Source organism: Crocuta crocuta, unplaced genomic scaffold (assembly GCF_008692635.1).
Source record: "Crocuta crocuta isolate KB4526 unplaced genomic scaffold, BGI_CrCroc_1.0 scaffold154, whole genome shotgun sequence".
NCBI classification, from domain to species: Eukaryota; Metazoa; Chordata; class Mammalia; order Carnivora; family Hyaenidae; genus Crocuta; species Crocuta crocuta.
This window is the reverse complement of record NW_027530545.1, coordinates 108,209-125,477: the sequence shown is the minus strand read 5'-3', so window position 1 is coordinate 125,477 and position 17,269 is coordinate 108,209. Positions and strand designations below refer to the sequence as shown.

The 17,269-nt window shown below is 39.0% G+C and overlaps 1 protein-coding gene across 5 annotated transcripts in view; it reads left to right on the top strand.

The window, feature by feature from the left end:
* GPD2 (glycerol-3-phosphate dehydrogenase 2) overlaps window positions 1-17,269 on the top strand; it is a 218,741-nt gene that overhangs the window by 125,436 nt on the left and 76,036 nt on the right. For 4 of the 5 annotated variants that reach the window (XM_077767753.1, XM_077767754.1, XM_077767751.1 and 1 more), the window contains one exon: window positions 8,923-9,094. The exons of the other annotated variant lie outside the window; for it this stretch is intronic. In XM_077767753.1, the coding sequence (XP_077623879.1) occupies window positions 8,923-9,094 (172 nt within the window). The remainder of the gene's footprint in view (window positions 1-8,922; window positions 9,095-17,269) is intronic. 5 annotated transcript variants of the gene reach the window in all.

Below are 17,269 nucleotides of genomic sequence, written 5' to 3'. Positions count from 1 at the left end.
TTCCTACAGAGTAATCATGAGTCCCTCACTGAGTATGTTCACAATGAGAAATCTGCTCACTGTCATGTAAGTACAAGAAAAGACATCACTGTTAATAATCACAAAGTGATTCAGGAGGTGAAGGCCATCAAAACATGTTAAGATTCCCTGTAAGGAGATATAAGTTGTGTTTCCTTTCCAGCGAAATACAAATATTGCTGGTCTTTCTCAGTGACCACAAAAGACCAGGCAGTTTCCCTTAAATCTAACAGTTCCATTACCAATGTGATTGGATCACACGATATGGGAGAGAGAGTGATACTTACAGTATGAAGTGATTTGCATGAAACCCTACTTTATACTCCAATTATTACTGCACGTGATTACAGGACAACCTGGTTGTTAATTGCGTGTGGTCTTTGAATATGCACTTCTTTCAGAAATAGACACTAATTATTAGATCTTGTTTTCGGTCTCACCTGAAGTTGAAAATGTCTAGGATTTTTTTTTTTTAATTTGCAAGTCTAATGGTGCACAGACGTCGTAAAACTGATCGCATTCTGAATCCTGTTCTGTTCTCTGGGATATAAACTCTCAAAGATGATGAACTTAACGTTCAGTTCTCTGTAGGTGTTCAGAGGTGCCAATCTCTTGACAAAAACTATGTGTTTGCTATCAAAATTCTGGAAGAATTTCATCTTTGTAAGTGTAGATGGAAATTTGCTTACAAGCTTAAAAAAATGCCTACTTCCCCATAGATGATCATGGTTAAATATCAGAAATAACAACATCAGAGTAATAGTAAGTATTTTCCTAATTCCACTAGGATAAGAATTTTTTGTTTGGCAGCTGTGGTTAAGATTCTACTGGGCAAAAGGAAGTTTGTTTTGTGTCCTGGACTCCTTTCTTCTGGCTTCAATGGCTGAATTAGGCATTTGATCTTGAGTCATAGTATTGGGCTTGTCCTGTTTTTAGACTAGGGTCAGCAAACTTCTAAGCCTACGGGGGCCAGGCTGGTGAGATAAAAGCATGAAACCAGTGAGTGGGAGCCCTGAACTAAGAACACACAGTCCCAGCCTGAGGGCACCAGCGCTATGCAGGTTCAACAGGCTTATCTCAGAAATCCTCCTGTATATATAAAATATAGGAACTTTTAAATCTTGGATGTGCAATGCATGTTTTTAAGAAAGCAGTGTGCTGAGCAAAGAAATACATTAGCATGACTTCTGGTCTTAGCACGTGCCATTCCCTCTTTGTTTCCTCGTTCTGTTATCCAACTAATGCCTATTAGCCTTTCTTGACTTGATGTAGCTATCATTTCCAGAAAACCTTCTCGGGTCTGGATGAGGCATGCCTCCTGTGGCTCTTATAGCCTCTTCTCTATCTTAAATCTGCCTGTTAAGCAATATTATGGTTGCCTCTTTATCTCTTTGTTTTGTCTTCCTGTCTGTCGAATCTCTGAAGGCCTCTACTACATATTGACTGCATGAGTAAGTGGTTGTGGGTCAGTTGTCTTGTGAGAGTTTTGGTCTCTCAGATGACTTAGGGCATGTGGCTATTCCAAGGCTTCTCCCAGAATCTCTGGGTCAGCCTTTTACTGGAGCTTAACTTCCAGATTCCTGCTTAAACAAACTGCCTTCGAAAGAGCTGGTCTGGGAAGATGTGGAGCCCAAATATAGTAAAACCTTGGTTTGTGAGCATTATTCATTCTGAAAACATGCTTGCAATCCAAACCACTTGTATATCAAAGCAAATTTCCTCATAAGAAATAATGGAAACTCAGAGGATTCGCTTCACAACCCAAAAATACTCCTATAAAAATGATTACAATACTGTAATATAATACATAACAATAAAGAAAACACAAAATATAAAGAAAAATAAACACATAAACCTGTACTTACCTTTGAAAATCTTCATGACTGGTGTAAGGGAGACAGAGAGGAGGGTTATTGTATAGGATGACTTTCACTGTCACTAACAGTATTAGTAAACTCTTGTCCTATACTGTATTTAATGTAACTGCCAGTAAGGCAGCAGAGGAAAGAGTCTATATCTGCAGGCAACCTGGCCTAGAATGAAGCAAAGCATTCCTAAGCTTACTCTTGGTTGGAAAAGCAAAGGACTATCCACAGGTGCTTTGAAGTGACAAAAAGTACACTAGTGCCAATTGTGGGCACCTTCCAACATTCTGAAAAATCACTGATTTCTGCCAAGCGCTGCACGGCCTGAGACCAAGCATCTGAGCAAGGGAAACGATTCCCCACAATCCCATGGGGATGGGGGAGAGGAAGAGAGAGAGAGAGAGAGAGATCAGTTGTGATCATGTGACATTCAACATCATGTATTGCTCATATTACAAGACATCACTCATTTATCAAGTTAAAATGTTTAGAAATATTTGCTCATCTCGCGGAACACTCGCAAGAACAAGTTACTTGCAATCCAAGGTTTTACTGTACCTCTGTTCTTAAAGGATACTTCTGCTTACCACTGCTGTTTTATTCTGGCTGCTTTTCTCTTCTTTATTTCCCCTCAGTCAAAATATTCTAGAGAAGGTAGAGTGCAGATGTGTTTTTGAGACTCAAAGCCATGTGAAGCCATATGAGTCTTTCTTGTGTCATAATTATAAGTAGGGCCTTAGGCTGTGTTTACTGCCTCTAAAATAAACTTGCTGCCTTGCTTCTCAGTTGCAACACTTCCCAGCTTTTATGGGGAAAAAAATAAACAAAAATAAAATACTGTTTTAAATGTAGTGTCAGAAATTAAATAAATTACCCTCAATAGTGCTGTATCTTTAAACAAATTTTTTTTGGAAGAACTCTTCAGGAACACATCCACCAAATAATGATACCAAAGAACCAAACACTTCCTGCATTTGGCAATTGATGATATCTCATCTTATTATAACTAATAAGTCTGGTTATTTTTTTCTCACACTGTATATCTTATTGTATATCGTCAGTAAAAATTTGATCTGTGGGCACATCGCGGTGGCTGGTTCCCAGCCCTTCCATATATGAGCTGTATCAGTCGTGGGCTGATGACTTAACTTTTCTTTGTCTCAGTTACTTCTTCTGTAAAATGGCCATCGCAAGAGTCCTTAATTCATAGGGTTATAACGAGGCTTAAATGAGTAGAAAAAAGTAAAATGCTTATAATAGTGCCTGACACAAATGCTATATACATACTCACTTTTTTTAAAATTGAAGAATAATTGACATATAGTATGATATCACTTTCAGGTGTACAACACAGTGATTCAGTATTTATGTACATTACAAAATGGTCACCACAGTAAGCCTAGGTACTGTCCATCACCATACAAAGTTGTTACAAATTAGTGACTATATTCCCTATGCTGTACATTACATCCCTGTGTCTTAGTTATTTTATAACTGGAAGATTGTACTTCCTAATCCCCTTCACCTCTTTTTGCCCACATCTCCTACACTCTTGCCCTCTGGTAACCATCATTTTGTTCTCTATATCTAGGAGGCTATTTTCTGTTTTGTTTGTTCATTTGTTTTATTTTTTAGATTCCACATATAAGTGATCTCCTATAGTACTTGTCTTTGATTTATTTCTCTTACCATGATATTCTCAAGGTCCATCTATTTTGTCATAAGTGGCAAGATTTCATTTTCTCTATGAATGAGTACCGAGTAATATACACATATATGTAATGGAATATTACATATTTCATACATGTAATATGGGAGATAGAATGTCACACACCTAACATGCATGTACTATACGTACTGGAATATTACATATATAACATATAATATATGAAATAATATATTACATATGTGTGTAATGAAATATGTAATATACATGTAATAGAATATCACACACACACACGCACTACATCTTCTTTATCCATTCGATTAATGTTTTCATTTTCTTCAGATGGATACCAAAAAGTGGAAATCGCGAGATCATATGATATTCCTATTTTTAATCTTTTGAGGAATCTCCTTACTATTTTCCATCGTGGCTGCACCAATTTGCATTCCCACCAGTAGTGTATAAGGGCTCCCTTTTCCCCACATCCCTGCCAACACTTGTTATTTCTTGTCTTTTTTGATACTAGACATCCTGACAGGTATCACGTGATATCTCATTGCGGTTTTGATTTCCATTTCCCTAATGGATAGTGATGTTGAGCACCTTTTCATGTGCCTGTTGGCTATTTGCATGCCTACTTACTTTTTTAAAAGTCAAGTTTATTCAGATATTATTTGGGGCATAATTTACATTATGCTGTATAATTCACCCTTTATAACAAACACTTCTGTTAGCTTTGGCAAGCATATACAATCATATAACCACCACCACAAGGAAGACATCGAACATTCCTATCCTCCTCAAAATTTCTGTCATGCCCTTTGTAGTGAGTGTATCACTCCCCTCAGCCCCACACCCTGCCGATCACTGATCTGTTTTCTTACCCTATCCTTTTGATTTTATGGAGGGTCATGTCATCTGTAGACTTGTGAGTCTAGCTTCTCACAAGGATGGGCAGAGTCTTTTGCAAAGGTCCAGGTAGTAAATGTTTCAGGTCTGCAGGCCTTACCGTCTCTGTTGCAACTTCTCCACTTTGCCGTGGACTATACATGAGTGATTGGGTGTGGCTAGGTTCCAGTAAAACTTTGTTTATTAAAACAGATGGCGGCCACATTTGGGTGGAAAACCATGATCCTCTGACTCCTAACTTAGCAGAATGCATTTGAGATTAATGTTGTTAGGTCTATTGGTAGTTTATTCTCTTTATTGGCAATTATTATTCCATGGCATAGACACACCACAGTTTGTTTACTCATTCACTAGTTAATAAGGCCACTGTAAACATTTGCTGCAGGTTTCTGTGTGAACACAGACTTTGATTTCTCTTGAGTAATTACCTAGGAGAGGATTGCTGGGTTGTATGGTTAAATGTGTGTTTACTTTTATGAGAAACTCAAGTTTTCCAAAATGGCTTTCTCATTTTATATTCCCTCCAGCAATATAAGAGGGTTCCAATTGTGTTGTATCTTCACCTGCCCTTGGTATTGTCCACTTTTTTTTTTTTTTTGGTTAAGTTCAACCTACTCTTAAAGACTGTGAAGAAACTAAAGTAAAGGGTGCTTACCCTAAACCTAAATGAAATTGGAAGCTCTTGAAGGCTTTTACACATGGAAACAACATTATTTGGGCTTTAAAATGACTACCCAGGCTTCAGTATGGAGACTGATTTGTAAGGCCTGGTGAATATGTGAAGACCAATGGAGGGATATATTAGCATAGAGGAAACAGAAGATACCTTGACTTGAAAAGTGGCAATGAAGGGGCGCCTGGGTGGCTCAGTCGGTTAAGCATCCAACTTTGGCTCAGGTCATGATCTCATGGTTCGGGAGTTCGAGCCCCACATCTGGCTGTCTGTTGTCCAACTCTATGTCTCCCTCCCTCTCTGACCCTCCTTGCGCTCTCTCTCTCTCTCTCTCTCTCTCAAAAACAAACATTAAAAAAAAAAAGAAAAGAAAAGAAAAGTGTCAATGAGGGTGAAGTGACTGGGTCTGAGCATTTATAGGAGGCAGAAGTGATAGTACTCAGTGATTGATCAGACGCAGGACTGAAGAAAGTGGCACAAGCAACTGATGCAAAATGGTGCTTCACTGATAAACACTGATGGGAAAGAAGGTTTTGGGAGAAAAAATTATCAGTTCATATCTGAGACATCCAAATGGAGGTAGTTTGATATCTGGGTTCTGGGATAGAGGAGCATAACTGGAAGTCATATGACCATATGGAGGCAGAAGAAATTCTCTAGAGTTTCTCTAGAGAGAGACCTAAGAGGAACCACAGTATTGAATGTTAGGGAGTAGAGGAACCTCCAGAGGAAACTAGGAGAGAGAGGTTAAAAGAGGCTGGAGGGAAAGCTCAGTCAAATAGCTGTCTCCCAGACACTGAGGTGAGCGAACAGAAAACTGTGTGCTGAGGTGACAGCTAGCACAAGGGATAAAATGTGCTCACTGGATTTCACAGCAAAGTGGACATGAGTCAGTCGTGGTGGTGGTGGTGGTGGTGGTGGTGGTGGTGGTGGTATGTATGTGAAAATGCAGATTAGAATGATTTGAGGAGTTGGCTGAGAGAGTAGGAGGTGAGGCAGTAGAAAAAGCAAGGGTATACAGGTCTTTCCAGAATTTTTAAGGTGGTAAAAACATATGTAAGAAGCATTTTTTTTTTATTGTTAAGGTAAGTCAGATGGAGCATACTGGGGAGAAGGACGAGACAAGGGATAAAATGGAGAAACAGTGCAGTTCATGGAATGCAAAGCCCACGAAACAGGAGGGGTGCCCATCAGAGCTGGCATACTTGCTGAGGAAATTCTCTTGAGTTTAATATTCATAGTTATGACCTGTTAGCAGAGTAGAACAGGGGGCTTTTAGTATTACCAAGTTCTAATGATTTATATCATGATTTATTTAGTCCTTAAATTTATTCCTTGAATATTTCTATAAAACTTACCCAGCAGAAAATGTCAGCCATTTTTTTTTTTTTGTTTTTGATGTGTGAAAATGCTCTGGCAGTTTAGTTACTTGTCAGTCTTATGTCCACGTCCTACCCATCTGTCATGGCCCAGTTGAATCCCCAAGTGAAAGACCCTCCCTCCCTCATCAGGCTGGTCATGGCCTGGTGCTTCTTTGCTTTACTTTGGCATTAGTTCTTTCTACATACATACATACATACATATATTGCATATGTGTGTAATATGTATGTATGTGTATGTATATATACACACATATATTTTATGTATACATATACATACATACATATGTGCATATTTACATATGCACATATGTATGTATGTGTGTATATATAATACGTATGTATATATATAGATAGATATTTCTTTTCCTTCTTCTTGCTCGTCCTCTTGTTCTTGTCTCCTTCTCTTCCTCCTTCCTGATGATAGAAGGCAAAGCCCATGACAGAAAGATACCATGCTCCCCACAGAACCACAGCAGTTACATATCTTTAGTTACGTTAAATGTATGTAAATATGAACATGGGGAAATGGTTATTAGTAGATAATAAAGAGGAGTAACATAAAGGAGAATAAGATTTCTGTGACTTGCATCTGAATTATAGCCTGAAAAATTATGGCAACTGACTATAATCTTTTGTTTTTATGATACTTAGCAAACTGTGGTTTGAAAGTTCCCTTTTATATGCCATTAAAAGATTAAATCATTTGATTACAATAATAACAACTCTGTGGTGGTACTTGACAGTTTACCAACTACTCTCATATCAGTTAATCCATTCAAACTGAGAACACCTCAGAGCTAGAGGTATGACAGGGGTTTTATCCCATTCAACAAATGAAGAAACCAAGACACGGAGAGATAATGTGTCAAAAGTCACATACTGGTAAACAAGAGAGCTAAGACCTGAACTAGGACCCTCTGACCCTGGTTTCCTTCAGTGGACCCTATGGCCTACACATTTATTTTTCTGGAAATCCAATCAGCCTGGCAATAACTAAATTCAATTTTAAGAAACAACTTGGCTTATTTTAGTTACATGGATTAAAAAAATCATCTATCCGAACAATATCTTGAGTGGAATTAGGATCACCTTCTCTTGCACAAGCTCTGGCCTTGAGGTTCAGAACTTCATATGTGATCCCTTTGGCAGAATGGGAAGACACTGCCAGCATCACACTGATGCTGTGATTTAGAGGAAGGAAAAATACAAGTCACATCCCTGTGGATAAGTAACTGTTAGAGCAACATGGGCCAGCACTAGTCACTATAGTGATCGAACCTACTATACACATTTTACTTCTCGAATTTTCTAGGCTTTGGCTGTAACTTCTGGCAACTCCTTTTTTTTTTTTTTTTAAGACCATCATTTTTTTAAGGGTAATAATTTACATTCTACTGAAAGAAAAACTAGAAATAGGGAAGGTCATTATCCTTTGCAGGGGGTTATATAGCTGGCTTTAATTATTTTATTGTTAAAGCCTTCAAAAATTGAAATAGTGTATATTAAATACATAGAATCTATACTTTTATATTAAAACATTCTGTGGGGGAAGCCTCTGACTAAAATCCTTAAAAAATATTATATGCATTGGTCATAGCTGATTATTAATTTTTTTAACATTTATTCACTTTTGAGTGACAGAGAGAGACAGAGCATGAGTGGGGGAGGAGCAGAGACAGAGGGAGACACAAAATCTGAAGCAGGGTCCAGGCTCTGAGCTGTCAGCACAGGGCCCAACCTGGGGCTTGAACTCATGGGCTGCAAGATCATGACCTAAGCTGAAGTCGGAAGCTGAATCGACTGAGTCACCCAGGCACCCCAGCCATAGCTGATTATTTAAACATGACAATAACTTCTATTAAACAAATTCGTTTTTAATTATACTGACCTAACCTCATAGACGTCCAAGCTCCAGAATTTATTTTTGTCAGGGGAATCAAGGAATGAAGAACATACACTTTTAAGAAATTGCAGAAGGGCATCAAGTGCTTTTTTCCGCCTCCTTTCAACACTTGTAAATGTTATCTGAATTATTGCTACAGGGTGAAACATTTCCTTATGTTCTCCTCTAAATTATTTTAGACTAGGTATTTGGGAATTGCTGTACAGTGTGGGGAATAGTTGAACTTGGCTATTTATGAAACCAAAACAAGCAGTTGAGATAACTGAGTCAGAAACCGGGTGTTCCATGGCTAAATAGTGGTGACTTATTTAAAAACATGCCTCCTGGATTTTAAGGACTTTTCTATAAGGCAGTTGGCCCTATAAATCCACGTGGACTGTGAACTATGGTGTGGCTTTGGTATTGCTTGTCCCCATTACGGATCTCTTATTTTAATATACTGTGAGGTGTATTACCTTCGTATTCCACATGAAAAACTGAAAGTGGACTTTGGACTCTTCCACCAGGTGAACCTGGCCTATGTGGAAGCAGCCGAGTGCCTTTCAGAACCTGTTAACAGGGAGCCTCCTTCCAGAGAAGCTCAGCTACTGACTTTGCAAAACACTGCGGAATTTGATATCCTGGTCATCGGGGGCGGAGCAACGGGAAGTGGCTGTGCCTTGGATGCAGTCACCAGAGGTGGGTCCCAGCGTCGTTGATGGATGCATTACAAATGCAGGCTTCTATACCTCCACCCCTGCCCCCCAGTCAAGCATGCGGTGGGCGCTTCGTGCTAGTAAAGTCACATTTCTGTTGTACTTTGCAATTTTCCATACTTTGTGAGGCACTTCCATATTTTTTTAATATAGGCACTTGCACAATTTTAAAATGAAACATAGCCTGTGTTTTACACGTAAAAGAATTTCTTTAAAAAGAAAACTTTAAGTTCCTTTGAATTCATTAACTTGATGTTCTGGCTATTTCCTTCTCATCACATAAAGTAAATACATTTTAATGAAATAAAAATATTTGTATATCATCTGAAATCACATTTATGCCAGTGAAGGGTAGAAAAGCTTTATTAAAATGAATTAATCATCTATTAAAATGATTCTTTTTGTTCTTCAAAGTGTTTCTTCCAGTGAAATGTGGACTTCAGTTTGGGAGACTGGAGTTTATGTGAATTTAGGATGGAAAAGACTGTTGCTAACCTGTAGTTCTTTCAGGCGTCCTATTAGTCAGCATTAGGGAACACATGAATAGTTCCTTCAAAATGGAAACATGGGGCTCCTGGGTGGCTCATTGGTTAAGCATCTGACTCTTGATTTCAGCTCAGGTCTGGATCTCAGGTTGGTGAGATCAAGCCCCATGTCAGGACCTGCACTGATAGCATGGAGCCTGCTTGAGATTCTCTCTCCCTCTCTGTCTGCCTCTCCCCTGCTAGTGTGCTGTCTCTCTCAAAGGAAATAAATAAACTTAAAAAAAAAAAAAGGAAACATGACATATAAAGAATGAAATTTTAGTAGGGAACACCAATGCTCTTCCATATGATATATTTAATAAAATAATCTGATTTTTGCCTGTGGTTATTATTAGTGTGGAGTTTTGGGTCATGGAAATGTGGGCACATATCCTGGCTCAGCAACTTTATTAGATGTATTTATAGATGTGAACAAACACACATTCACTTGGGCTAATATCTTAATTTCTGTAAGGTTCCTCATCTTTCCAATAAGGAAAAAATACTTTCTTTGAGTGATTGTTGGGATAATTAAATGTGGAATCATGAAGATGACTTAAAATAGTGCTTGTCACACAAAAGCTTGATAAATTGTAGGTAGTCTTTATAGCTGCTGCTATCATTGTTATCGTCTTCTTCGTCATTATTTTAAGCAGGCTCCACATCCAATGTGGGAATTGAACTTACGACCTGAGATTAAGAGTTGCATGCTCTACCCACCGAGGCAGCCAGGCACCCCTAGAGCTGCCCTTATTAACACGAAGGCAAAAGACTTTTAGAACGAGTCCTCCTGGAGAAATAATTCTTTGTGGTATCCTTGGATGTATGTAGTTGGGCTGGGCACTGCTGCGAGGAATTTTGACTCTGGACAATTTTAGTTACTGTATAAGGCTCAATATTTATTGCAGTTTCATACTCAATGGTAATAATTTCTTACATGGAATACTTCTCAGATTAANTTTGAGAGACAGAGAATGAGTGGGGAAGGGGCAGAGGGAGAGGGAGACACAGAATCTGAAACAGGCTGAGCCATCAGCACAGAGCCCGATGTGGGGCTCGAACCCACAAACTGTGAGATCATGACCCGAGCTGAAGTCAGATGCTTAACCGACTGAGCCATCCGGGCGCCCCAGAATCTACTCTTAAAAAATGAACAAATTGGACAAGATGGAGGCACACGCAAACAAGAGACTGCCCTAGACTTACTGTGACGGCCTAGGACCTGCACTGAACTTTTGATCTACGGAGACTTCACAGCCGAGGTCCTTTTTCTCACTTCTGAATAATGGTACATTTAAAATATAGGCCTTGGAATTTATTCTGTTGTTAAGCAGGCCCCAGTGGTCACGTAGCTCCCTGTTTCCATCCATGGTTCATAATTTGAGCCACATTATCCTTGGACATACTAAACCAGATGGAAAGATCGATTACACGTATCTCAAGGTGCTAGAATTCACCACTCTCCCCTGGAGGCCTGGGAAGGAGAGTGGGAAGGGAGGGCGTGTTTGTAACAGAATGCGAGGTCTTTACTGGGGTTACCCTTCCCAGGAGTTAGGATTGACCACGTGATACTTTTCTGTCCTAGCAGATCATTGCCCCAGTAGGATTCAGAAAAATATATTTTGCATGTGTTTCCAATCACGTTCATGTCATGTACTGAAATATGTAGGAATTTTAAAAATGTTCATGCCACAAATATTCACTGAGTGCCTGCTCTATGCATGGCGGTATGCAGGATACGAAAGAGAATACAAACATAACTGGCAGAGTAGATACCTATAAGGTGCTCATGGTTCTGCTCGTGTGTACGGCCTGAATTACATTATGGAGAATATGTACCTTTCTGAAGGTTTATGGGCATTGCAGACATATAAGCATGAGAGCAGTGATATCTGCAGGGGAATGGTTCAGGAGAAAGAAAGCTGCTATTTAGCACAGGTAGAATTTTAATCGCAAACATTGCTTGCTGAACATGTTCCAGTCCGAGGGTACATGCAGGTGGAATGGCATGGAGCCATGTATGTGGGAGACTGCCCGATTCCATCTGGAGTATCGAGGCTGGGTAGAGGAGGATATGAGAGAAAGTAGGGGAGGCAGAACCAGGCCTGATATGCCAGGAGAGGGCCTTTGGACTTTACTGAAGAGACCACTTTGAGACACTGAAGAGCATTGGATTTGGTGATAAGGAGTGGATCGGCAGTAATGAAGGAGCAGGCGTGAGCATAAGCTGTTAAGAGATCTAGAGACAAATACCATAGAAAGGAGGTTATTTGCTGGTGTAGCAGGATATAAAGAAGGGAGGCAATATGTGAAAGAATTGTGTCCTCCCTCCCTCCCTGCCTTCCTCCCTTCCTTCCTTCCTCCCTTCCTCTCCCCTCCCTTTTCCTTCTCTTCTCTCCCTTCCTCTCCCCTCCCTTTTCCTTCTCTTCTCTCCCTTCCTCTCCCCTCCCTTTTCCTTCTCTTCTCTCCCTTCCTCTCCCCTCCCTTTTCCTTCTCTTCTCTCCCTTCCTCTCCCCTTTCTTTTCCTTTCCCTCCCTTCCCTTCCCTCTTTCTTTCCTTCCCTTCCCTTCCCTCTTTCCTTCCTTCCTTCCTTTCTTCTTCTTCTTCTTCTTCTTCTTCTTCTTCTTCTTCTTCTTCTTCTTTTCTTTCTTCCTTCCTTCCTTCCTTCCTTCCTTCCTTCCTTCCTTCCTTCCTTCCAACAATCTGAATATTTCTCTGGACTCAAAGGATAAAAAGCCTGTGCAGGAGCAGAACCTTGATATGCAAATAATAAGGGCAACATGTGGATGGAGCCATTGTTCTTATCTTAGGTTTGGTAGGGAGATAAGGGACATCTCTCAGAGACAGAAACAAAGGATAAGGTTTCTAACACCTTAAAATGGGGAGCTTGTGTGACTATGAAAAACTATTGTGAAACACACAAAAACAGAGAGAGATCTTCTACTTATAGATAGGAGTTGGGGACTTCCATGTAGAAAAGATTTAGAACTACCTTATGGAAAATGTCTTAGGGAGTAGGGGTTACTTTGCTGTGGTTAGAAAACGTAAATTTGTTTTCTGTACAGGATATTTGTGTGTGTGTCTAGTGTTTCTCAGAGTGGAAGCAGAGAAAATACACAGTAGGGTAGAATGCAGAATGGACAACTGACCGGGTATCAGTGAGAGAAGGAGACAATGAGAAAAGATTCTATGAAGGCAGAGGGAATTGCTTCAGTGGAGACCTAGAACTGATGGGGGACTTGAGGGAGGTTGGAAAGCCAGGTTCCTTCGAAGAATTAGGGTAGGTGGTAGGACTGAGTGCAAGGATAATAAGGTGACCACTATTCAGTGCCTTTTCTTCCTTTTCTGCTTTTGAGGAGTCTCACTTTCTAGGGCACCCCCGGTGGCTCAGTCAGTTAAGCCTCTGACTGGCATAGTCATGATCTCATGGTTCATGGGTTTGAGCCCTGAGTCGGGTTCTGTGCTAACAGCTCAGAGCCTGGAACCTGCTTCGGATTCTGTATCTCCCCCTCTCTCTACCCCTCACCTACCATGCTATGTCTCTCTGTCTCTCTCTCAAAAATAAATATTAAAAAATTGTTTAAAAGTCTCACTTTCTAGCTTTCTATCTTCTTAAAAACCTAGACAAGATCATTCTATAGTCATTACTTTGCAGTGTGTTACTTTCAGATAACAGTATATTTAATCAACCTTTACACATGTATAGTATTCATTCTTTTTAATGCCTGAAGAATTCATCCCAAAGATATTCTTGTTAATTATTCTTTAGGTTTCAAGTTTTTTGTTTGTTGTTGTTTTATTTTATTTTATTTTTCTATTTAAAGTAAAACTGTTTGAGTCAAATACTGACCAAGCTCTGAGAATTAAAAAATTAATAAGCTGTAGTTTTGTCCTCAGGGAGTTTATGATGTGTTAGTATTTGCTGAACATGTAACATTGTCTTTTTGGGCAGGGAAAGACATTCAGTAGTGATTGGGACATTAACTGGTGCATTTGCAGATGATGTGGGTGCTGGTGATGGTGAGGATGGTAAGGACGGTGATTTTGAGAAGAGTCCCCAGAGCCTGAATGTTGATCAGATTTAAAATTTTTATAGTTAGAAACAGCTAAAAATTGCTGTCTTTAAAAACAATTGGCTGAATGTCTTATTGTATCTATATGAAATTTTGTATCTGTGGAATATCCCTTATAAAAGAGATGGAGATGGAGAAACCTTAGTTTGTGTTTCTTTTATTATGCTGGTAGCCGTTGGGGGGTAGGATTTATAATTAAAATGTATAGAGATACTGAAGTTAATCTGTATTTATCCTTTTACTACAATTTCTGATCATATCAGTAGCCCTCTGAAGTGTGAAATAATCATGGGCATTTGGTTAATGAATTGTGCATTGTTGCTGTTCATTCATGGAATTTGCTCTTTATTATATTTGATGCTTCACTTAACAACAAATTTTGCTTTCTCTGCATTTGATATGTTTTTACCAAATTATTCCTGATTGTATCCATTAATCTTTAGTCACATTTGACAAAAATAAATTACTGTGATCTTTTAAAGTTACCAGTAATAATTAGATTTTTCAGGACATCAAAGTTTTGGGGGAAACACTAGATGTTAAAGGGCTTGTATAGAAATGTTTGCACAAGCTTATTGATAAAATACTGTGCCCAAATGCAGTTTTGGTAACAGGTAAACAAAGACTGTAGAAGGCACAGAAGTCATGAAGTCTTCCCAATGAACACTTATTTGCATTCTGACCCTCTGCATTTTCCTGGGAACCCATTTTCAGTTGTTGCATTTGGGAATAGGATTTTATACACATAATATGCACAATTCTTGTCACATCCTACTGCATGTCTCTAGGAGTGGTGGAAGTCACTTCTCTGTTTAACAGTGTGTCCAGTCTCTGGGCGGTGGGGAGGCTCTCTGCCTCCAGAGAGAGCTGGCACCAGAAGAATGTGATAAATGGAATCACCCTCTCGGGGTTCTTCAAGGTGGTTCCCCCCACCACCACCACCCAGTTCTTCTTTTTCTTTTATTTGACTTTACCTGCATGTATCAGGGATCACCTAGTACATTCCTGGTTTAAAATCAAATATATAAACTTTGCCATTATGGCTTTTAATTCAAATTCCAGAGAAGACTGCCTCTTGCTGGAGGGAAACATTAATTGTAGTTCTCTTTTTCAGAACTGTATATTTACTTTTAGTTTCTGAGTGGTATCTGGCTGGTAGTTCTTGAATTCTAACCATGAGTGTTGCACGTCTAGCTCAGCATAGCCTGGTGATTAAGGACACAGGTTATACAATTAGAATAAGGTGAGATCAAGTCCTTGGCTTCATCACTTGCTAGCTTCTTGAGCTTTGACAAGTGTCTCAACCTTATAGAGAGCCTCAAGGTTCTCAGACATAAATGAAAGATAACAGTAACACTTTTCCGTATAAGTAAAGGTTTGTGAAAGGGAGGAAGTGTGTGCATTGCAGAAAATGTACAGAAGAGGCAGGGCCTGTGAAGACAGTGCATTCTGGGAATTACAGGTCGGCCACCCTCACCCCTTTCTGTTTCTACCCTGTTCTACCGCCATGAGGGAAGAGAAAATCCTATGTCAGGACAGTAGACTTGTGACAAATGAAAGTTTGCTGTTTGCTGAACACTACTAGTTGACCAGATTGCACATTCCTACTAAATTTTTTTGGCAATTAGTGTAATTTTAATTAATGTACTGATTTTCTTTGACAGGAGTTGGGGGCGGGACATGAAAAACTGCTAAACTTTAACTGGAAAAATAAGACTATGAGATTTACCAGATTTATTTTGAAAAAGAATAATGATAAAGATTAAATAGAATTTAAAAAATGATAAGGGCAGCATTTCAAATCAGTCATTATTGATTATTTAATAAGTGATGTGAGAGTATCCACTTCCCCTGATTTATATATATATTTAAATATACATATATATTTATGTATATACATACATTCATGTATACATACACATAAACATATGTGTATATATATATTCTATTTGTCATATTCCTTATGAACCAAGGATTTAACAATAAAACACCATAAAACTATTAGAAGAAAGTATATGTGATATTTTTTTTAAAAATGGAGTAAGAAAGGTAGTTTTAAGCAGGACACCAAAAAAGCCATTTTCTCATTGGAAAATCTTGCTAAATCTGATTTCATAAAAATTAAAATTTATCTGCGGCAAAAATCTAAAGAGTACATGTGAGATTGGGAAAATATAATCTAACAGACAGGGCTTGTTTCATATTGTTTTTAACTTTTCCATATCCTTTTGCTTTCGTATGTCTATGATAAACAGCATGTGTCTGGATTCTTTTATTTATTTATTTTAAGTTTACTTACATAATCTCTACACCCAACAAGGGGCTTGAACTCATGACCCCAAGATCAGGAGTCACATGCTTTTCTGAATGAGCCAGCCCGGCACTCCTGGATTTATATATTTTTTAAATGCTTAATAGGTAGAATCTACCTAATTAAGTTTTTTATTTTAATTCCTGTTAGAATCTGTATTTAACCAGGTGAACTTAAGCCACTGAAAGATAGAGTCTATCTATTAACCACAGAGAAAAAAATGAATTTTGATCCATTTCTATTTGTTGGGATGCCATGTGCATTTATTTTGTATTTTTTACCGTACTTTTTTTTTAACTTTCCTCCTTTTCCTTTCTTCCTTTCTTTCATATTAAATCACTTTGGTATCTCTCTGTGTTTCTACACCTTAAACTCTATACGTAAAGTCGTTTCTATCCTCGAGTCCCATCAGAGAGACTTTTCCCAGAGCCCAGTTGAGGCTTCTGCCCTGTGCTGATACTGGACAGCCTGCCCACCAAGTGCTGAGCCAGCTGGTGGTGCTTTGGGTTGGGTGATGCTCTCTGCACCTGGCTTTCTGCCTCCCAGATAACTCCCTGCAGGTGGTCCACAGCCCCGGGCCAGTGGTCAACAGAAGTATCTCCACCGCTCTGCTCTTCGTAATGGATGAAGCCTCTCTTCAGTTCTCAGCACTCTGCTGGTTAGTCTGGCTTCCTTATCTCTCCCTGTAAGGGGGACCTGTATTCCTCTTGCCCTTCAGGAACTGAAATCTCCGTGGCCTTTCCCTGTTTCTAGACCCAGAGCCCAGCAAGACAGAGGCTTTTGGCCTTCCTACTCTGCTCTGAGATTCCATAGCGTGATCCATAGTGTGTTTATTTTTGAGTCAACCACTCAAAATATATAGAGAGATTATTTTTGCTGTATTTGGAGAAGAGAAGGAGTTCAAGGCTGAACTCATAATGCCATATTGATTACAATTTTACTTACAGCAACTCATAATAGCAAAAACCTGAGGTCTGGTTTAATAAATTGGGTATGTTCAGTTATCCAAAAGAGGTTTGTAAGTATTTAGAGGGAAGGTGGCTGATATATATCATAAATTGGAAAACAAGTTGTAAAGAATGAGCTTGTTACTTATATTTGTGTTTAAAGCAAAAAGATACATAGGTTGTATAATGAGCATAGAAAGTTTCTGGTAGTAGAGATGGGACACTTTTATAGTTAACACTGGTTACATCTGGAGTGTGTAGCCAGGAAGCCAGTAGTGTATTAGTTTCTCTTTTCATCCCTCT